The 22,702-nt window shown below is 40.6% G+C and overlaps 1 protein-coding gene across 3 annotated transcripts in view; it reads left to right on the top strand.

Moving 5' to 3' along the window:
- The window catches only part of CREB1 (cAMP responsive element binding protein 1), a 53,558-nt gene that overhangs the window by 17,794 nt on the left and 13,062 nt on the right, over positions 1 to 22,702 (top strand). The window contains exons 2-8 of one of the 3 annotated variants that reach the window (XM_090044844.1): positions 2,402 to 2,495; positions 4,621 to 4,742; positions 9,430 to 9,576; positions 12,173 to 12,273; positions 18,009 to 18,151; positions 19,613 to 19,795; positions 21,458 to 21,608. In XM_090044844.1, the coding sequence (XP_089900970.1) occupies positions 4,629 to 4,742; positions 9,430 to 9,576; positions 12,173 to 12,273; positions 18,009 to 18,151; positions 19,613 to 19,795; positions 21,458 to 21,608 (839 nt within the window). In that variant the 5' untranslated portion in view covers positions 2,402 to 2,495; positions 4,621 to 4,628. The remainder of the gene's footprint in view (positions 1 to 2,401; positions 2,496 to 4,620; positions 4,743 to 9,429; positions 9,577 to 12,172; positions 12,274 to 18,008; positions 18,152 to 19,612; positions 19,796 to 21,457; positions 21,609 to 22,702) is intronic. The other 2 variants (XM_090044843.1, XM_090044842.1) reach the window with 2 other exon arrangements.

The following is a 22,702-nucleotide window of genomic DNA, read 5'->3' on the forward strand; positions in this document are numbered from 1 at the left end:
CCTAGAAGCATTTTACTGTTTGCCATGATTTCATCCTACTCTGCTTTCCTGCAAGTTAACCAATTTTTGATCCATGAAAATGGTATATATTCATGCATCCAGCATGCCCCAGAACAAGATATGTACCTTGTTTTTGAGCTACTCATTCTGCTCCCTGTGGATTGCATATAGGCTTACTTTTGTTTTTACCTGCCAGAAGCTTAGGTGGCAGAAATTGCTGATGCTGTATTTCCTTACTTCCCATTTGCACCCCAATAACCAAGATGCTGTTTTTTGAAAAACAAGGTATATGTTGTATATGAGAAAATATGGTATATTGCCTCTCACTCAAGACCATTTAATTGGTAATCTTTTTTGAGAACCTTGTCAAGGGCTTTTTTTGAAAGGTTAAATAGATGAAGTTAGCCAGTTTTACCTTACTTGCTATGTGACTGTCAGTGTAATGGAGTTTGTCTTTGCATAAATGATCCTAGCTAAAACCTATCATGTCACAATATCCCACAATAGCTGTTTGTTTATTCTATAATTATCATTTCAACTAGTATACAAGTTATATTTATATGACTTAATAGTTTTTAAAACCATGAAGACTTACTGGATTACTGTTAAAGCCTTTTTTAACTTGTTAGTATAGCATTTACTATTTTCCAGGTCACAATATCCATTTTTAATGAGCTCATGTTTTAGTTATACCCATTCAGAAGTCTTGGATGTGTATGATCTTAGTGTAATGACTTAAAGCTTGTTAAATGATCTATTTGTTCTAGCACCTCTCTTTTCTGGCACCTTATCTCTAATTGCATTTAAAGTTTTACTTGAAAAAAGATCTAGAATAGACATTTCTTGGATTGAAGATCGATGTAAAGAAATCATTTAGCTTTCCAGCAATGTTCTTTGTGGATTCCCTTAGCTCCTGATTTATGGTTGAATTTTGGATCTGAAATGATCAAACATAGGAAAGTTGAAGAGTTCTCCATTTGGGAAAGTTTTGTTATAAATAAAGTGTTCTAACCATACCCTGACTAAGATGGTCTCCTAAAGTTGATTTTTTTTCTCTGTTGTTCAGAAGTCCTATAGACAAAATTATTTAGGAAAATCAGGCTGGATTTAAATCAGATCAGTTTAAATCACTGGTCAGGAAGCCTCAATTTAATCACTTTTAATTTAATACACACAAAAAGTGTATTCTTGTTATTTTATATCCTTTATTCATTTAACTTCTGGAAACTTTGAACTTTTAGAAATGGGTAATTATTTGCATTGGATCATCATAAAGCAAACATTAACATCTACTTAATAACTCTAGGGTCTCCTCCACACATGCAGGCACATGTGCGATGGGATCTAATGTGTGATCCACACAATCACACTTCCTGCTGTGCTACATGTGGCATGGAAGAAGGCACAATTGTGGGTTTGTGCATCAGACCCAATTGCACCTTATTTCCAGTGTAAGGGGAGCCCAATCCTGTGTGTTCCCCCTGCACTGACAAGGACCAGAGTCCCATGGCTAGAAGCTGCCTTTGCTAAGGTGGTTTCCAGCTGTGGGAGCTATGTTCAGCCAGGATTAAGAGTCCTGTGTGGGCCATGAGTTTCACGCGTCCCTGAGCCTTGGGGATCACAGCAGCCATGATCCCCAGGGCTCAGAAGTTTCACATTGGGCACAATGCACCCAGCAACTAGAAGCCCTAGTTGGTGACAGGGCTCTCAGCTAGTCTAGTCAGGTGACAGGGCTCTCAGCTACAGGGGAGGCCCTGCTACATGTGCAAACTAAAGCTCAGTAACAACCAGCTATAAAGTTATAATACATTTTTGAGGTCTTCATTTTATAGCTGGCTGGAGTTTTTTATTGTGTGATAGCTACTTTACACATGTAGCTGGTCTTAAGGTGATTGCACAAGTAACCAGTTACTTGCATGATATTTATGTGTTGAGAGGACCTAGGAGATCAGGCCTGTTAAAGAACTAGACTTCATGAACTAAGCAATACAGAAAGGTAGTTCAAAGTTAAGGTTAGATGACATTTAAAATAATTTTGAACTATAGAATAGAAATAAAACCCCTACTTAAATATATCAAATCATGAGTTAAATTGTCTCAAACTGCCTCATTGCCTGTATTATTCTTATTATACATATAGTCAAATTCCATTCATTGGATGTTTTTGAGCAAGCAAATCCTGTACATTTCAAACGGGACAAGATCATTCCCCATGCATACACTACATTATTCCACAACTGGAATACGAATGTTTCCCTAATCTGCCAACTGAATGGCCAGGGTATCTCTAGTCTGGTGTCCCTGATTAAGCAGCAACAGCACCAACATCTTATTTTCTAGACTTCATGTGCATAAAGACCTATCCAAACTTAATCTTATCTTCCTAATATTGTTTCCTCAGACCCACCTTTGGATGCAAGGCAACAATCTTAAACGATTATGATCCTCATTGACAGGCTTCAAGTGGATGCTTATAGGTGAAAACTTTATTCTGTGTATGTACAGCTAAGTAGACCCTACAATCTAAATTCTGTTGACATTGTTTAGAACAGTGCTAACAGTTTAGTTTAAAGGGGAAAATATACAAATGGCCGTAACTATTCAAAATGTTGTTTTTTTGATCAGAGTAGAGAACAAATTTTAAATTTGTTACATTTCTGAAGTCTCAGCACTATAGTAATACAAATAAATAGCATATAAGGTTATTTTAATGACATTGTGATTTTTGGAAGAAGTGGAACATGAAAAAATATAGCAAAAAATAGGCTTTATAATGTTTCCACAGCCATAGGCAGCATATTCCTTGAAGTTGTTAAACCAGTTATAAATTAGGCTTAATGAATCTTAAGCAGTTTATGTAAGATTCAGGCAGATTGCCACATTTGAAATCCTTAAACTAATATTTGTCTTATATAGAACATATAAATGATGGTAGGTGTGGGAAGCAAGGCAGAATTTGGGATGCTTAGGAGAATTTAACTGGTTATTTCCACACAAAAAAATTGAGTTTTTGTCACTGTTTGTTTGTTTTAATTTAACTTAACTTTGCTTTTTTTTCCCTTCCTTGTTACAGTGTTTGGGCTTGAGTTTTTTTCTTTTGTTCCCAGTGTTCTAATATTTCCTTTAAATTAGCAATATTTAATGACAACCTTGATTCCATCTTAACCAAGACTCCTATAATTATTCCATACTGATACCAAACTACATCTATAGTACTTAAAAACATCATCAAGAAATGACAGTTAGATTATTTTCTATTACTTGTATGCCCAGGGTTCGGTTTATTCACTAAGTTAATTTCTGTATTTTAGCAAAGCAAGCAAATGTATTTATACAAATGGCTTTCATGTACCATAGCTACAGCAAACTGATCCACAGTTATATTGTGGTCACTGTGCCTGAAATTCTATATTTAATGTTCTTTGTGTCTTGTTTTTCTAATAAGCAGTTAATATAAGACAGATTTCATATTTTACTCAGGAGAGACTGTCCCTATTTCATTCAGTATATATTCCCAAAGAGCATACTTTCCAGTAATACTGAATCACTGCTTTTGTTGAATTAGAGGCTTCTCTGATCTAATGTTTAAAATTAAATATTTAGACCACTAAAGAAGTAGTTAATTTTTCCATATATATGGTATCCAGGTGCTCATTGACTGCTAGTTAATTGGAAGACATTATCAAACTTTATTATACTGTAAATGTTTTATTTAAACATTTAAAGATTAGAGCAGCATTTAGCTTTCATTACATTCTGCCTATAAATTTGCCTTTTGAAGTTATGCACTTATTTTTATAGAATTTTTTGTTCTATGGATACAGGCCTATTCATTTAACACTTCAAAATAAATGTGTTAGGCGATGTCTAGAATGCATAACTTAGCCTAAGAAAATTTACAGTATGCCTTTTATAAAAAATGTGTTTGTGATATATATTCCAGACAATGGGATGTTTATGAGAAATCTTGCCAGATATCTTACATCCATTCCTTTGGCAGATGAATTTTACCCAGTGTAGTTGTGGGTAAAATTTTGCCTGTAGGGCACATCCTTTTCCCTGGAATGGATCATGATGACTGGGGGGTGGTTCCTGCACATTTTTGTAAAGTAGAATTTGTTTGGGGATAGAGCATGTTCAGTGCACACAGAATATAGCTGCTAAACACCAAATCTGTTACTGGTCATGTTCCAAACTGTTTTTAAGTGATTTATCAAATTTGGCCAGATTTCGGCAGACTTTCATGGGGATGGCAGAAGACAACCACCCCGCCCCTTCAATTTTAACTCAGTGTTTTGCCATATGGAGATGTTAGATTCTCAACAAAATGGCAGTAACACTTTTTTAATGTGGGCAGAGAACAGAGTACTGTATATTCCCCAATTAGTCCTTAGTGAAAATAATTGAATTTTTTTTCCTTCAAAGCTTTACAGAAAATTTTGCCCAGGGCAGAATACTCAGCATTAAAAAAATTCAGCCTGAATGGTTCTATTTTGCCAGTTTAATAAGCAAATGAAAAGAGTATATTGTAATAGAAATTTATGGCTATCCTACGTATGAATGTGCAGATGCATGTCATGAAAGAGAAAGCCTCACTCATACATATCACTGCAATTGTAGGTAACTAAATGACCATGGAATCTGGTGCAGAGAACCAGCAAAGTGGAGATGCAGCCGTTACGGAGGCAGAAACCCAACAGATGACCGTACAGGCACAGCCACAGATTGCAACTTTAGCCCAGGTATAAAATGATTTTATCCAATATTTCTACAGTTTTGTTCCCAAATTATAAAATATCCAGAAGTTAAACTGTCTTCTGATGAGGATGTTCCATGTTACATGATTCTGGAACAGCTAGTACATGCATTTTCTTTAATCTTTAAATTCATCATATTCTAGTACAGTAAAATCTCTGTTACCCAGTACTTCACTAGCTGGAATACTCTAACTGGAGTTTCCAGCCAGCCAGCTATGCCAGGGTTGGGGGGAGCTTGCATACAGCAGCCACCGCTGCCACCCACCACTGCCCCCACCACATGTCTACCCCCCCCCCACCCCATCCCTGCTCCTCCTCGTCTGAAAACCCTGCCAAGTTATTTCAGATAACCAGAGTTTTTATGTAACCAACATTCCCCTTACCCCAGGGATGCTGTATAACAGAGATTTTACTGTACTGGATGGTTTAACTCTAGAAAATACTGGAGTGTGTTGTAGCTGAATTATTTCTTTATATATATGGAAACTAATGTTTTAACAGATTGTTCAGTTGTTTGTTTTTCCTCTGCCATCCCTGTTGCTGTTTTTTACCACCATCCTTGGAAAATTCTGCAAATTTTGACTTGCCGTGATTCTGAAATGACTTGCTTAAACAGTTTGTTGGTTTTACTTTTTTTTTTTAATTGGCAACTTTTCTCTAACATTATATTTATATATTAGGAAAACAAACTGTAGACAATTCAGAGACTTCATCAGCAATCAGACAGGACAAGTATAATAACCATTAAGAGCAACTGGAGGACCATTTTATTTGTTTGCTCATGTTTCCAGAAACCCAAATTTGGCAAAGCGGTATATCTTTTAGCAAGGCATTAATAGAGCCTCTGTTGTCAAGATTATTTTGAAGAGGCAAGAAAGTATGCAAATGAAGCATAATACTGTATTTTCCCAAATCCAAGATGACTTTGAATTTAAGATGCACCCCCAGAATTAGATTCTGTACATGGAAAATGATACTTTTGTTATAAATTTCCACATATAGAATCTAATTACTGGAGAGTTATCTTAAATTTGTTGTTCCTCCCCCTCTCCCCTTCCCCCCACTACAGCCAGGAAAGCAGCAGCAAGGGCTCAGTCTATAGAGAAAGCAGCAGTGGGAAGGCAGATGGCTTGACCCCTTCCCCTTTACTCTCCCCAAACACCTGCAACCCTGGCCCCTTTTCACCAATTTCTCCACCCACCCAACTGACTGTTTGCCCTTCTGGCATGGCTCACCCCATATGAAGTGCTATATGCAATGGCTCTGGCCCCAGAGGCCTGGTCAGACAGTTGCAGCAGCTGTAGCAGCTGCAGCGATGGCACTGGGCCCAGAGTGGTGGTCAGGGTTGGACTGGGGCCAGAGCTGCCACCTGCCCAGAGTTGGTAATCCAATCCAAGACAAGCCTTTTCCTCCCCTCCTGCCCTGTCGTGTTGAATGAAAAAAAAAACTTGTCTTGGATTTAACTAAATACAGTATGTGAAACCAAATTCTGTCCCTGATAAATATTGAATAAATGAATGTAGAATATGGCCTGTGGGCCTTGTTTGCATTTCTCCATATATGTAAAGTACTGTGTTTTTCATATTTCTTTATTTTTTGAATTTTTTGTCTTTTATAAGGTAAAATTACTAAATCGTTTACTATTTTTATAAAGTACTTCCATGCTCACAAAAATACATGCCATCTTTTAATAAAAAACTGTGTTTTCATCTTCTCTTCTATTTGACAGCCTTCCTCCATTCCTATAAGCATACAGGTTTTGTTTACGTATGGAGTTGTACACAAGCCATTGTTCTATCTGCTACTTAGCTCAAGCCAGATCTCCTCCTTTGCCAGACCTGAGGAAGGGTACCTTGTGCCCAAAAGCTTCTCTGAGATTTCTCCCAACTTGATCCAGTAAAAGATAATATCGCTCCAAAAAATCCTTGCCTTTCATATGTGTCCTGGATCATCATGGCTGCAACATCACTCCAACACTACCACAACTTTTAATAAAGCATAGTTGAATTCTGTGCTGGGATTATAGTCTCATGAAATTGAGGGCATTGTAACACAGAATTATGGGCTCATCTGTATGGGGAAGGAAGTGCACAGTAAGATAGGGTGTGAATTTATAGTGCACTGCTTTTGTGAGAGGTGGTTTTACTTTCAGAGTAGAGTGAACTGCTTCCTTCTTAATATATACAAAGTGTGTTAGGGCAGAATAAGTGATATGCAGTAAATTCAAACCTAAGTTCGCTGCATGCCAACCTTTAGCTGCCTAGTCAACACTATTTACTCTTGCAAAATAATGTTATATTGTTCTAATATTTTCAGTATATAGTATGAGTATGCCACACTGGATGGGGTAACCAATAGAGGTTTATGCGTACCTACATAAACTGTATTATCAGTTTAATTCTTTCATTATCTCCTTCACATAAAATCGCTATTCTTCAATTACTTCAATGTCTATATTTTTAGTGAATTCGGGGAAAGTTCTGAAATAGAAAGAAAAATTATACGGGCTGTTTTGAATGAGGTAACTGGTCTCATAAAGTATAAGTTAAACACATCTGCTGAAGTCATGTTTGGCTGTTGGCTTAGTTAAACAGCAGAATGGCTTTTAGTTGATCAGCTTTGTGATCATTGGAAAGGACTGCTTTAGTTAGTTGGATGCATTATTAAAAAGGAAGTTTGATGATGGAATAACTTGTTTAAAAATTATATTAAAAGAGGATTTTAATGTAGTTTAAGGTTTAATAGATTTATAACCTACTGACTTAGAAGTGTATTGCATGAATTGTTCACTACCTTTTCTTCAGTTATCTGAAATCCATGAGGCAGTTAGTCCCAACAGCTGTTAAAAAGCAGTGCCATACTAACATTTGTCCTAGGTTCTCTCAGGACCAGATGTCAAATCACCTGAGTGTTATTTTATAGAAATGCATTCTGTACAAAGAAAGGAAGCAAAAAGAGAGGCACCAAATCTGGAGCTATTAAGTACAGGCACAGTCAAGTGCACTTTCCTTTTATTTTCTTGATAAGCAAGATTCCATAAAGTAGGGGTGTGTGAAATGGGCCATATTGGATTCGGATTCAGCCCAAATCAGGGACAGTGATTCAATTTGTTGATTTGGCTCACTGTCCTGATTTGATTGGGCGATATCTAAATCTGAAGATTTTGATGTTGATTTGGAGAATGAGCCATTCGGCCATAGACACAGCTTTAAATGTTTTTTCTACAGAACTCAAGGTACTAGGCGCGGCTCATGAATGCTGCAATGGTGGGGCGAATGGAACGTCCCACAGGAGCGCGGTGGGGCACCCCGCGTGCTTGGTAGCGAACCCAGAAGTGGACTAGAAGTACTTCTGGCCCACTTCTGGTCTGCCTCCAAGCATGTAGCGGGGCCACTGCATGTCCTCTCTGGCTCAGTGATGGGCCACAGGGTAAATTCATTTTGCTTGATGAATGTATTTACCTATGGGACGCTCCATCTGTCCCAGCATCTCAGCATTCATGAGCTGCCTGGTACCTTGAGGTATGTAGAAAAACATTTAAAGCTGTATTTAATGTCTGAATTGTCAAATCTTCTGAATCGATTTGGAGGGTTCCGATTCAATTCAGAGAGATTAAAGGGTCTCCTGATTCAATTTGGATTCAGCCACTGAATTGGGCTGAATCTCCACTGAATCAAATTGGTGACCAAATCTTTGCACAGCCCTACCATAAAAATTCAGCTGCCAAAACCCATCATATATCAGGAGGCATGCTTGTTCATTTTTGCATTTTGATCAAGAGTTGGCAGTGTTTTTGGGCCAAAAAACACCTGCAACCTTGACTTGTGAGATGTTGGCATGTCAGGGTGGACAGCAGGGGAGCCATGAGGGGCCTGATCCTTGTTGTGGCATCACAGTCCCAGCCCCCTTCTCCACCATCTGCCCCAAAGTGTGCATGCCATGCAAAATGCCTTCATGTGCCATGCTCTAGTGCCTGTGTTGGGGGTTGTCTACCCCTTATTTTGATAAATATTTTTGAAGATATGTATACGATTATTTGAGACTTGTAACAGACAGAAATAGAATGAAGTTAGGCATCAGCACCTAGGTTTCAGCACTCAGGATTTTAAAACTTAGAGCATTATTCTGTGTACTAATAAATCAAATCTCTTAGTTGTGTTCCTTGTAGTGCAGAATTAAAACAACTGTCAAGAAACAATTTGTTTTCATTGAAAATGTGCATTGTTGTTCTAGCTGAGCGGTTGGTCATTTAACTTCATTTAGAAATACCTCGCTAGCTTCTTTATTGAATGCACTTTGTGTGGTTATACCATTAACAAATGTGAAAGGTTTGACTCCTTACTAATTTTGACTTTTTACATCTGACAGATATTTTTTATACTCTGTGAACAAAAATAACTTTTCTGCCTTTGTCAGTAAGAATAAGTTCCAGCAATGTTTAACTCCAGAAGCAAAAGGTCTCTCACACACACACACACACACACACACACACACACACACACACACACACACACAAAATGGAGATGATTGTATTTCCTTTTTTTTTTTTTAAGGGATACTTAGAGACTAGTAAACATTCTTCCATGGGTTGTAAACAATAGGTCAAATGTTAGGCTTAATGAGATGTTGATGTTAACTAATGTATATTTCTTCTCTCTTTTTTTTTTTGTAGGTATCTATGCCGGCAGCTCACGCAACATCATCTGCTCCCACTGTGACATTAGTACAGTTGCCTAATGGGCAGACAGTTCAGGTCCATGGAGTTATTCAGGCAGCCCAGCCATCAGTTATTCAGTCTCCACAGGTCCAAACGGTTCAAGTATGTATTACAGGATTTCATACTGTATTGTACGAGTCTCATTCTTCTAATTTCTGTTCTAATGTATGTTTAGTCTTTTACAGACTTAGTACATTTTGAAAGAACGATCTTTACAGAATTTATCACATCACCTTGTTCTATTTTTTCTTGATTTGACTTTCTTTTGAATCAATGCGTTACTGTTTCATTTCCTTCTAGAACTTTGTTAGTGAATGTAAGTCTAGTAGTTTTCTTCTGTTTGCTACACGTACTGTATTTGGCTTTTATCTGCTATTTTGCATGCTTGTTTATTAACTGAAATGTCGTACCTGAGTATCTGAAATAAACCATGACAATTTTAGGGGAATTATGCTTCTGGATTACTAATGTCAGCTAATGTTTGCTACTTGGGAAATATTTATAATGATTTTTATCTCTGTCAGGTTGCAACTTAATGGACCTTAAAGAAGAGATTTCATATACTTTATTAAAATTATTTTAATATTTGTATTTTGATTGTTAACTTTGTAAAACTTTAATTTATGCTTTATAAACAATAAAAGATAATACAGTTAATGACATGTAGGATGAAGGGCTAATTCTAAAATAGTTGAAATGTATAGGGGGAAAGTTGCCAGTAGTCCACAAGCCTTTGCTGTCATTCCCTTTTTGAAAATTCTGTAATTGTCCTTTAATCCATTGTTGTTGAACTTGGGAATAGATACGAATAAGGATATCACCAACTGTATGGGAAAAGAATGGTCTCTCATTTCTCTGGTATTAGGAGCTATCATGATAAGAACTATCAAGATTTTAAAGCTAACTTAATATTTTTCTATACAGATATTTAATCAGATACCAAAAATTGATGATACATTCTGATGACACATTCAAATGTTTATTCACTCAGTGTTGTATTTTTACCAGTCTCTGACTACTTCTGAGTTCAGTCTTTTGCTTATTTGAATGTGGAGTTGAGCAGATTTCAGATGATATGGGGCACTGGTTTCCAGCTCTAGTAATTAAAGATAAGAGGCTGATAATGAAATCATACTGGAATTCAAAAGAGTTCATACTGAAAGGCCAGAATGTATTTGGAATATTTAGAGTCCAGCACTTCAGAGTCTGCCATGGTTATAAGCAAATATTGTCAGTGAAAGTTAAGCACAAAACTGCCATTTGTACCTGTAGGCCATCCTGCATGTGTTTGTTCCTGTTGGCTAATAGCCCCATTGGTTTCTATACATTTAACGATTACATTTGCTAGAGGGGGAGGGGAAGAGTCTCCGTGTTTATACATTTTATAACCTGAAACTCAAGCTTGTGTCATCTTTCTGATACAATGAACTGTCAAAGCATGTCCTCCTGGCCTCAAGTGGCCAGGTCAGCCTCCTTGTCTGCCCTCCAGCTGGGTCCCCAGTGCTGGCCCTGGCAGGCTTCTCTGCCCTGATCTCACCATTAGTCTCACCAGCAGAAGTCTTGGTGTTTCCTGTTTAAAAACTGCAAATTCTCTGATAAACCCACATTTTCTCATTAAAATACCCAAAATCCATGTTCTTCTGTGATTAAAATGAAATGCTACTATGTATAGAGACATCAGTTGGGCAATGTTTTATTGATATATTTACAATTTTAAAGCTATTTGGACGCTTACCAGTGCCTCTGTCATAATCATAAACAAATTCTAAATAACTATACACTTTGGCACTTGCTTTGGGTTTTTTTTATCATGGAAAAAGCAGAGCTGTCCCTGCCCCCTTGGCTTACCAGAATGTATGGCGCTGAGCAGCACTGATATGCCAGTGCCCTGCTCCTGCCCCTTGCCCCTCATGCTCAACCCACAGCCTCCCACCCCCGAGTGCCCCTCACTCCTGACCTATAGCCCTGGCCTGCCTGCACTAGCTCCCTTCCAGCAGCTGATCCCTGGTCCTGTTCCCAGGCCCCAGCAATCCCCATGCCATTCTTGGGAAGCCCTTGACTGGGGCTTAGGGACTGAACTGGGCAATTCCCTTCCCTTCCAAGCCGGACTTCCCCTGCACAGGCTGCTTTAGGTGGGTGAGGGGCTCTGAGCCTGACTCAAACAGCCTTTCCTACTCAGAGCACTCTCCCACCCCCAACCCCCCCATATCTCTCTCTTTTATACACACACACACGCATGCACACTGCTTTGAGACGCCGCAGCAGGCACATGCGCACTTGTCTGGATGTGCCCTATTAAACTATGGAAGCCTTCTTCAAGTTCCATTATACTCTCAGTGTTTTGTAATTGGCTCCATCGCAATTTGCATTGGTTCTCTTTTTCTTCAGACCCTTCTATTTTCAATCCTGTGTTGCTTCTAGTTACTCCATTTCTAGGCTATCTATTCTGCTTGCTTATTTTTTGAATTGGATGGAAGCAGGTTAGAAAGAAAGAATAACAGAAAGCAAAAAGTCGGTAGAACTCTCTCTAACCTTTAATAAGTGATCTACTGTTACTATTGATTTCCTAATTGGAAGGCATGTACAGTTGTTGCATTGGTGGTGCATTTCATGTAATGTTTAAAAAAGTCCTTTGTATGTTCTTTACTGTGTGCATTTTGTTAAAGTTGATTACAATGATAATTATTCTTGCTTACAGATCTCCACTATTGCAGAAAGTGAAGATTCACAGGAGTCAGTAGACAGTGTCACAGACTCTCAGAAACGCAGAGAGATCCTTTCCAGGCGACCCTCCTACAGGTATAGAGATTAAAAGTGGAAGTATTTTGCTTGATGAATGCATTTACCTAATGGACAGACAAATAGTTTGATTCTGTAATTCAGGGGTTTTGAACCTTTTTGGATCAGTGTACCCTCGGGGGTGGCACACAACTGAACACGGAGTGGAGGCCACTGCCATGTGCGAACTTCCCTCGTGTCCAGCCAGGCAGGCAAAGCCTGTGCAAGGTGGTGCATGGCGGTGCTCCATCCCTGCCTGCCCGCACGTACCCTCTAGGGCCTTCTTGCGTACCCCCAGTTGACAACCCCTACTGTAATTCATAGAATCACAGAATCATAGAAGTAGGGTCGGAAGGGACCTTGTAGATCTTCATGTCCAACCCCTGCCTGGGCGAGAGAAAAGACTGGGCTCAAATGAGTCCAGCCAGGTAGTCATCTAGCACCACTTGCCTGGGAAGTTGGTTCCAGCTCCTAGCTGCCCTAACTGTGAAGTAGTTCTTTTGGATGTCTAATCTAAACTACTCTCTAATAATTTGTGTCCATTGTTCCTTGTCATGCCAGGGGGCACTAGGGGAAACAGGGTCTCTCCCAAACCCTTCTGGTCCCCCCTAGTGAGTCTATAGACAGTCACCTGTTCAGCCTTCTCTTGTGAAGGCTGAACAGGTTTAGGTCCCGCAGTCTTTCAATGTAGGGTCTGCCCTGTAGTCCCTGGATCATGCGGGTGGTCCTCCTCTGGACACTTTCAGTGTTGTCCACATCCTTCCTGAAATAGGGCGCACAGAACTGGACGCAGTACTCCAGCTGTGGCCTGACCAGTGTCGCATAGAGGGGGAGAATCACTTCCCTGGCTCTACTTGAGATGCACCTGTGGATGCATGACAAGGTCCAGTTAGCCCTACCAATCGTGACCTTGCATTGTTGGCCCATGTTCATCTTGGAGTCAGTAATGATTCCAAGATCCCTTTCCGCCTCCGTGCTCTCAAGAAGGGAGTTTCCCATTCTATAAGTGTGCTGCTGGTTACTACTGCCCAAGTGCAGCACCCTGCATTTGTCAGTATTGAAACGCATCCTGTTTATGTCAGCCCACTCCTGTAACCTATCCAAATCTTGCTGCAATCTTTCCATCCCTACTAGTGTGCTCACCTCACCCCAAATTTTGGTATCATCAGCAAATTTAAACAGGTTGCATTTCACCCTGTCGTCCAAATCGCTGATGAAGAAATTGAACAGCGCAGGCCCTGGGCTGCCCACTTCCTCCCAGGTTGAATATGACCCGTCCACCACCACCCTCTGAGTATGACCCTTGAGCCAATCTGCAATCCATCTGAATGTGTAGGCGTCAATGCCACAGTCGCCTAGTTTTTTAATGAGGATGGGGTGGGAGACGGTGTCAAAGGCCTTGCTGAAGTCTAGAAAGACTACATCCACGGCGACACCTGCATCCACTGCCTTTGTGACCTGATCATAAAAGGCAGTCAGGTTGGTCTGACATGATCTGCCCCTAATGAAACCGTGCTGGTTGCCCTTGAGCATCATCCCTGAAGCCGGCCCATCACAGATGTGCTCCTTGAGGATCTTCTCAAAGAGTTTCCCAAGGATAGAGGTAAGACTGACAGGCCTATAGTTGCCCAGGTCCTCTCTCTTCCCTTTTTTGAAGATGGGGACCACGTTAGCTATCTTCCAGTCATCTGGCACCTGGCCCGAGCACCACGAGCCCTCGTAAAGCCGTGCCAAGGGCCCTGCAATAACCCCAGCTAGCTCCCTCAACACCCTGGGGTGGAGAGCATCTGGACCCGCTGACTTGAACACATCCAGCCCCTCCAGAAGCTGTCTAACCCGGTCCTCCCCAACCTGAGGTCTGGAGGTGTTCCCCTTGAGTCCATCTGGCATCACGGCGGGGAAGCCCCGGTCCCTGCACAAGAAAACGGGGGTGAAGAATTGGTTAAAGAGTTCCGCTTTCTCCTCTGACGCATCCACCAGATTGCCCGGCGTACTTTGCAGGGGTCCTACATTTCCCGGTGCCTTCTTCATCCTCCCTATATATTTGAAAAAGGACTTTTTATTATCCTTGATCTTGGATGCTAGTCCTAAGTCTATGCCTGCCTTAGCTTTCCTGACAGGCCCAAGCAGAGGAGGTATACTCCTCTTTGAAGATAGCACCCCCCTTCCACTGGGTGTACGCCGCCTTTTTGGTAAGCAGGCATTCCCGGACGCCCTTGGGCACTCTTGCCCCCCTTGCTTCTTGTTGGGATGGATGGACTCCCCTTGGGCCCTGAGTATCATTTCCTTAAGGAATGACTCGTCCTGTCCCCTACCCTCAAGGGCCCAAGCGCCTCATCCACTAGTCTCCTCAACTTGTTGAAGTTGGCCCTCCTAAAGTCTAGGGCTACCGTCTTGCTGCAGGCCCTTGACACCCTGCGCTGGATGGTGAATTCCAGCAAGCGATGATTGCTATCACCCAGGTGGTCAATAACCTGGAGGCTCCTTACCGGGTCATTGCCTGTGGCCAGGACCAGGTTCAACAGGGCGTTTCCTCTGGTGGGACCATGCACCTCCTGGATTAAGTGGAGGTCCTGTATCTCAGCCAGGAACCTCCTGGAATGGTCCGTCCTGGCTGACTGTTCCTCCCAGCAGATGTCCGGGTAATTAAAATCACCCATGACAACTACATCCCTTGCCTTACGTGCCTCTGCAAGTTGGCCCGAAAATTCCCGGTCCAGCTCCTCCCCTTGGTTGGGGGGTCTGTAGTAGACCCTCACCGTCAAATCGCTCTCCCCACGGTCCCCTTGAATCTTAACCCAGAGCACTTCAGCCTGCCCGTTGTCTAACCCCATTCTGCTGGCAGAGGATGTGTACTGCTCCTTGACATAGAGTGCCACACCCCCACCTTTCTTTCCTTCTCTATCCTGCCTGTAAAGCCTGTAGCCCCTAATGCTAACTGCCCAGTCATTAGTATGAGAAATAACTTTTTACCAAAATACACCTTGAGTAGTGCCTCTCCATGATAGGGGATGTCATATGATAAGCAAAATAAGCTGAAGAAGAGAAAAAAAATCTTGTATTTCACTGAGATAAGAAAGGAGGTCATCTGAGCATAATCTGAATTCTAAATAAGTCAGATTTTGGTATATAGCTTTATAAGTGTTGTGTATTCAGAAACCACTATGATTAGTGCCTTAGGAGTAGCTAGAATAGAAATTTAATATTTGCAGTACTACTGGAGCGTGTAGGTAAACTCTTAGGGTACACTCTGTAATCTGTGCATAATGACCTTTTCTGTTTATTATTAATGTTGAAACACTGGCAATAGTCAAATTTTATTCTTTCCACTCATGAGACTTTCAATGAAAACATGATGCTGCAGCTCATTAAAACTGGTGCCATTAGCATTTCTTAGAATTTTCTATGTTTCGTAAGTGGAAACTGGCTAATTCCTAAGGGAGATTCAGATGCTCATATCAAGGGAAATAGTTTAGTCAATTTACATGGAAGTCTGAAATTAAAGCTAAGCATGAATAGCTTCATTTTGCACAGCAGGTACTTATGCAGCAAAACAATTGATGTGTTTCTTCAGATCACGCATGCCTGTCTTAATACTCTTAATAAGCACTCATGAACACTGCAAGGAACAGCTTCTATTGATATGGTATCATTTTCTTGTATTGTGACTACTGTATTTGCTCAAATCCAAAACAAGGTTTTTCCCCCCATTCAGCATGGGTGGGGCTTGGATCCAAGTATGGGGTGGGGAGGTGGCAGGCAGTGACTGTGGCTCTGACCCCAGGCTCAAGGGGCTTGAGCTCAGAGCCACAGCCCTCCCACTGTTTACCCTCCTATCTCAGCTCTAGCCCTGATTTGACATAGAACACATGCTGACTCCTGCCTCTCTGCGATCCACCTCCCCTTCCTCCTCCTGCAGCCAAGCAGCAGCAGTTGAAACAGTGGCAATTCCAGCCCTGGCTGGAGCTGCTACCATCCCAGTCACTGCTGCCTGGCCTTTTAATTTGTCTCTCACATGTGAAGTTTTTAGAATGATTCCCGAATCCTAAAAAACTATGAAAGAACAACAGTGGCAACATCAGATCAGGCATTTAGATTGGAATGAGCCTAGAGACCTGTGATTTATGTCTACTCTAAATCTCTGATTTTGGGGTCCCCAAAGTAAATACAATCTGGCCTTTCATTTCAAAACCAGCCAACTATAAAGTTCTAAGGAGTAACCAGCTTCCTTTCTCAGGCCAGCACATGGGCCATGGTGGAACAGGATGGCTATGTTCAGCCAGTTCTCAGCTTATGTAATGTGGCTGCTCTAATTTGTATCGTGGCTATTGAGTGCAAATTGAGTTATAGAACTGAGGAGCTATAACATTGTTCTTGATGATCCATCTCTCACCCTGTTTCTCCACTTCTTATTTTCTGTGCCAACTTCATACATATAGGAAAGGCTTAATTTTGCAAAGCCAGCTCTTTAGCCTCCTTTAAATCCCTTTAAACCTACCTCTGCCATGATGCCTGCAGATCATCTCTGTCTGGCACTGTTTAAGCAAGTTGTGAGCTGTAACTTCTGCTACATATTGATTATTTGTATTGTTATCCCATTCTCCCAGCTTGGGATGTATATCACAACAAAACTATGCATCTACTTTGGTGTTTCTCTCACGTTGCTTGGTAAGCTGTCTGTCATCCTAACATAAGGAAATATGTGTATTTTGACTACCAAAATCTTAAAAAAATTATGCATGAAAATGCAGTGTAGTTTTGTGCCCAGGATCCTCAGCTTTTTTTTTTTTAACTTTACCACAAGCCAAACTCACTGTGAGTACTAGGTATAAGTTCTACCATAAAACTGAGAAGAGGGTGACAAAAAAGGCCTCATCCTGTTGTTTAAAATGTGTATGTCTGTCAGTTGCAGTTCGTGGGTTACGTAGTTAATAAAACTGTGTTTGTCAGTCTTACATATTCTTGGTAGAGTTCCTAGTCAAATTATAGCAGTTTGGGCACCTGTTAAATGCTAAACATGTTGGGTAGCTATCCCAGTTTGTTCAAGAGTCATGTTCAAAGAGATCTATGGTCTTTATGATTGTCACATTTTGTCCCATGTTTGAGTGTCCATGTTGAGTTTTGCATAATCAAGCAAAGTCAGTAACTAAATCAAAATTTTCCATTTTCCTCTTTATACTTGTGAATCCCAAACTTTTCCAGAGCAGAACCGTTACATAACCTGTGAACTCAATTGTGTGACTTTTACTCAGGTGCTCAGCATCTTCCTGAACAGGTGCTAGGTCATGAGCTGATAACTCTTTACAATTATTTCTGCTAGGTTTTTTTGTTAAACTAAGTCTTGGCTAAAACAGGCTGAGGCTTCTATGGTGTTTGAAGCAAGAGCATTTCTACTGGGAGTGAATGGCTTAAACAAGAAGGTTTGTTGCATTGTTTGCTCACGCTTTCTTTTACACATCTTACAATAGAAAGAGTATCAGAGAGAGAAGTTTTTGAAGAAAGAAGGAAAATACAAGTACTTGATACAAGTATGCAGAAATGAATATGCTGTTTTAGGGACTCTGCCATACCCTCTTCTTATGACATTTTTAACAATTTCTCTACACTGTTTTAAAGTTTGTCTTATGTTTTATTCCCATCTTGCATATTTTATTTTTGGATTTGCTGCACTTTCTGGCTTTCCCCAAAGCTGTGTATTCAGTAGAATTCATTTAACTTTTGTATTAAAAATTTCTGCAACATGCTGTCTTTGCCAGAAAAATTTTGAATGACTTGTCCTCAGACGCCCCAGGAGTGCCAAGAATTGAAGAAGAAAAGTCAGAAGAGGAAACATCAGCACCTGCCATCACCACTGTAACGGTGCCAACTCCCATTTACCAAACCAGCAGTGGGCAGTACAGTATGTAGTCTAAATCTATTGGTAGTCATAGTAATTGGGTGCTGGAGTAGAAAAAACTGTTAAATTTTATTTGCATGACTGTTTATGCTGGAAATAATACAAGGGACCAACATAGTATAATTTAATTTGCCTTTGATGCCTTGTACCATGCTCAAGGACTTCATTAGTTCCAATCGTACCAAAAAGTATGATTTTTTCTTTTTACACTTTCTCACTGTAAGTGTGTGTAACGTACATCTTACACATACAGGGAGGGCCTCCAGGTTGGCAAAATAAAAACCAACCAGACTGTTTATTATTACAAACTTTGGTGAGGAATCTGTTGAGACCCTGCTTTCTTACTGATATTTTAGTTATTTTAGTTTATAACCTTTTTCTTCTTAAATATAAACCAAATATAAGCAACTTTCAGCTAAGAAGAAATCAGCTTAACCTAATTTAAAAAATATAAGTATCATGTTCTATGTTTGCAACTATAACCATTACATTTTATGGATATATGGTACCTTTAAACTAAAGCATTGAGGGAAGATGCAGTAATGTAACTGCAGTTCCAGAACTGTGCAAGCCAACAAATGCACTCAGTGTTGAGTATACAAGAAAGGAAAGAAAATATCTTTTTAAGCACTTAACTCCTTAGCTGGCTTCCCCAATGTCTCCCTCGATTTTTATTGCTGATGCTAGACATCTGTTAGTGCGGAAATACTGTTCATGATTGTACACATACACACACATTGCACACACACGCCTCTCTTTCTCTCTCTCTCTCGAAACTGGAATACATTAATGGTTTGAAGGGGAATCTTTGTGATTCCCCTTATACCTGCAGCTGCACTGAAGGAGAGAGAAATAAGAAAGCTGATACAGGATGAAAATTTTTTCTATAAGGAGTGGAGAAGCTGGATGTGTGCATGTACAAATGGGGGTAGGAAATGGGATATAAGCAGGAGAAAAGAAAAATGGTCAAAGGGAGAAAAAGTTGAGGAACAAGATAGTTAGGGCTAGAGGAAACTGGAGAGGATAAGCATGTGATTGTGAAATTACAAATGAGAGAAACAAACAAGCAAAGAAGATGGATGCTTGCTAGCCAAGAATTAAAATTCAGCACTGAATGAATAGAACAATATTTGATTCTACTTTTGAGGGGCTTGCAGCTCCTCAGTGACATGATCAGAGAAGCAAAGGTGCAGGTTGAGCTACATTCTTCTCCAACAGAAAGGTGGTAACCTTAATGTAGAGTGGAAAGTTATTAGGTCACTATTGAATTGTTCTTTTTTAAAATAGTCACATGGACATGTATTATTTAAAAGGTACATAGTTGTGCAAGGGATTTAATTTACACAGTGTTTCAAGAAGCTCCTCCACATCTGAGTTGTCATACACTGCAAGTAACTATGCATAAATTAATTATATTGAGTACATTAATCTTTTAATTGCTATATTATATTTATTTGTTCTCAGTTGCCATCACCCAAGGAGGAGCCATACAGCTAGCCAACAATGGTACAGATGGAGTACAAGGCCTCCAGACATTGACCATGACCAATGCAGCTGCAACCCAGCCTGGCACCACCATTTTACAGTATGCACAAACTACTGATGGACAGCAGATTCTTGTACCCAGCAACCAAGTTGTTGTACAAGGTAAGAGACATCATACTAGATCAAACTGTAACGTTTTCTCCTCAAAAATCTGATTGGCAAAATAATTCCTGTAAATATGTCAGAAAAGGAATTGCATGTTTTGGCGCATATCATTTTATAAAATGAGCAAAAGAAGTTCTACACAAACCTATTTGTAATATTTTCTTGGAGCTCTTTCCCCTCATTCAGAACAAACTAATATATTTGTGGATATAAAAAGTACTTCTGTCTTAATTCCTAATTTACTGATTGCTCTTTGTTTACTTATATTTCCTTTGTTCTTTTAAGGGAATTTTACACTCTATGCCCCAAGAATTCATAGTGCAGATTCCTTTAGAGCAGGGGTGTCAAACATACAGCCTGTGGGCTGGATCCGGTCCACAGAACAATATGATCCAGCCCGTGGGTCACTGGACCCAACCCTGTGCTCTATCCCTGGTTCCACAAGCTGCATGCAGTGTACAGGCTGGGTCCGGTACACAGGCTGGACCCAGCACAGCATAGAGGTTTGGTCTGCGGCATGTGCTACGTGTGGCACTCCACCAGACAGGCCCTAAGCATTGACTCCAGGGCTAGTCCATATTGGGTCATGCTAGAGCCAGCGCTTGGAGAAGATCCAGAAGGGCACTACATGCAGCACACATCCCACGTCAGCCACCCGTGTTGCATGCAGTGTTCATAGCCAGTCCAATCTCATGTGCTGTATGCTGCCTGCACCTGCTGCCAAACTTGCTATGCACATGGCATGTGGGGTCGCTACAGGGTATATGCTGCCTGTAGCACTGGGTCCAGCCCACACACTGTAGGCTGTGCTCACTGCATGCCAGCCCCATATGTCATACAAAATAAGCCCTGGGACCTTCAGAGGGTCAGTCCCAGTTAGGCCTGTAAACCAGCCCAGTGACCCTCATCCAGCATGACTTTGACACTCCTACTTTAGACCTCCTGGTTTCTCTGATGATAGTAGACTAAATGTGACATTTTAGAAATGTTTTCCTCCCATCTGGGCTAAGTTACTGAAAACGTTCATTTTGTAAAGCAGCTTTCCTTTTATTAGCCATTTATTTCTCTTAGAAATAACTTTTCCTTTCTAATGCTGGCATTTTGAAACAGCGATTGTTTAAAAAATTACGGTTTTTAATTTAAAGGATCATTCTAGAGAAACAGCAATATACAATAAGCTGTTTCAAAAGTGAGTTCCTAAATTGCTTCTGTGCCTTTTCTAGAAACAAATCCTCTGCATACTTGCACATGTAATTACCAGTTTGCACCTTCAACTTGTCGTTTTAGAGCACACAGAAAATATTGTTTGCCTAAGAAGATTCAGCTTATTTAGATTTATGACTGTGAAGTCTGTATACAAAACAGAACAGTCAAAAATACACTGAAAGACGGCAGGATCAGCAGCTGCAGTTAACAAACACAATTAATCCCTCTTCAGCGAGAATAACTGCAACCATGAATATATTAAACTAAAAATGAATTGCCATCGATGATCCAGATGTAATCTTTCATACACTGTAGTCCAAAACTTTTGCCTCACTTTTTTTGGTTCACATGTTTAGATAATGACCAGGTGTTGTTCACACAGTATTTTAACAGTGAAGTCCCACAACGCTGTTAAACCTAACACTATGCTTCCTTGTGGCTTTTTTATGTCAGCTGCCTCAGGAGATGTGCAGACCTATCAGATTCGCACAGCACCCACCAGCACCATTGCACCTGGTGTGGTCATGGCATCATCTCCAGCACTGCCTACCCAGCCAGCAGAGGAAGCTGCACGAAAGAGAGAAGTGCGCTTAATGAAAAACAGGTATATGTGCTTAGTGTGATTGTCTAAAAGCTTGCATCTCAAAGCTGTGTATAGAATTAGTGTTGAATATTTAATATAGTATACACATCACATTTCTCATAGGTATGGAACAGTGGGAATGTAGCTGTCTATGCAAGAAGATTTGTAGTCTCTCATCTTTTTCATGAAACACTGGGGCTAAGTACAGACATTTGGGGATGTTGGGGAGGTTAAATCAATTAAAAATGGCAGCCCATATTAGGTAAGTCAGGATGAGGATAATAGTGGGGGATTTGGGAGTAAAGCAGGCTGTAGGGGATCAAGGGATGGGGGGGCAGGCGCAACCCACAGGTGGAATGAGAGGGGTTCCCCTCTCCCAGCGAGCTTACACCCCCATCCCTCCCGCCTCTCCCCCCCACCAGGACTTAACTTGCTTGGCTCTGACAGCGGCAAATGCTGATAAAAGCAGCTGCATCCAGAGTGGCTTGTGGGATGGGGGTTGCAAGGGCTGGCTGGTTCAAAGCAGGGTGCAAAAAACAGACCAGTGTAGGGGTTGGCAGGGTGAGGGGGTGGTAAAAAGAACAGCCCCAGGGCTAGGGCCAGTGGCTGGGTTTTCCCAGCCCCAGAGCTGTGCAGAGAAAGTGTACAGTAGTGTAGTTTGACCTAAATTGAATAAGTTTGATACTACATAGATCCAGGTTTATCTTAAACTGGGTTCTGCAATTTTTAGACTGGTTTGTGTGCCTGGAATTTCTATACAGTGACAGGTTTAGACTTACTGAGACTGGGTCTGTAAGTGTAAGGTCAACATTGGGATGAGCTAAGTTTAAATTGGGTGGCCATTTTGGACCTGATTTAACCTCCTCAAATGTTTGTACTTATCCTATATAAAGGTTAATGTTCTCTAAAAAAGCAAAATAAGAAATTGCATCAAGTAGCTCTGTGCATTGTGACTATGAAACCATATGCCAAGGACCTTCTATGAGAGCTGAAATATCCTTTCTGTCAGAGTGTGTGGTCCACAGTAAATAGTTTACTAGTAAAAGGGGAATCTTGTGGTCTTGTTTTACTGAAGAGAATGTCTTAGGCAATGACATTAAGTATTTTTCTTCAAG

This window comes from Crocodylus siamensis, chromosome 4 (genome assembly GCF_052110815.1).
Source record: "Crocodylus siamensis isolate JL-2025a chromosome 4, ASM5211081v1, whole genome shotgun sequence".
Taxonomy (NCBI): Eukaryota; Metazoa; Chordata; order Crocodylia; family Crocodylidae; genus Crocodylus; species Crocodylus siamensis.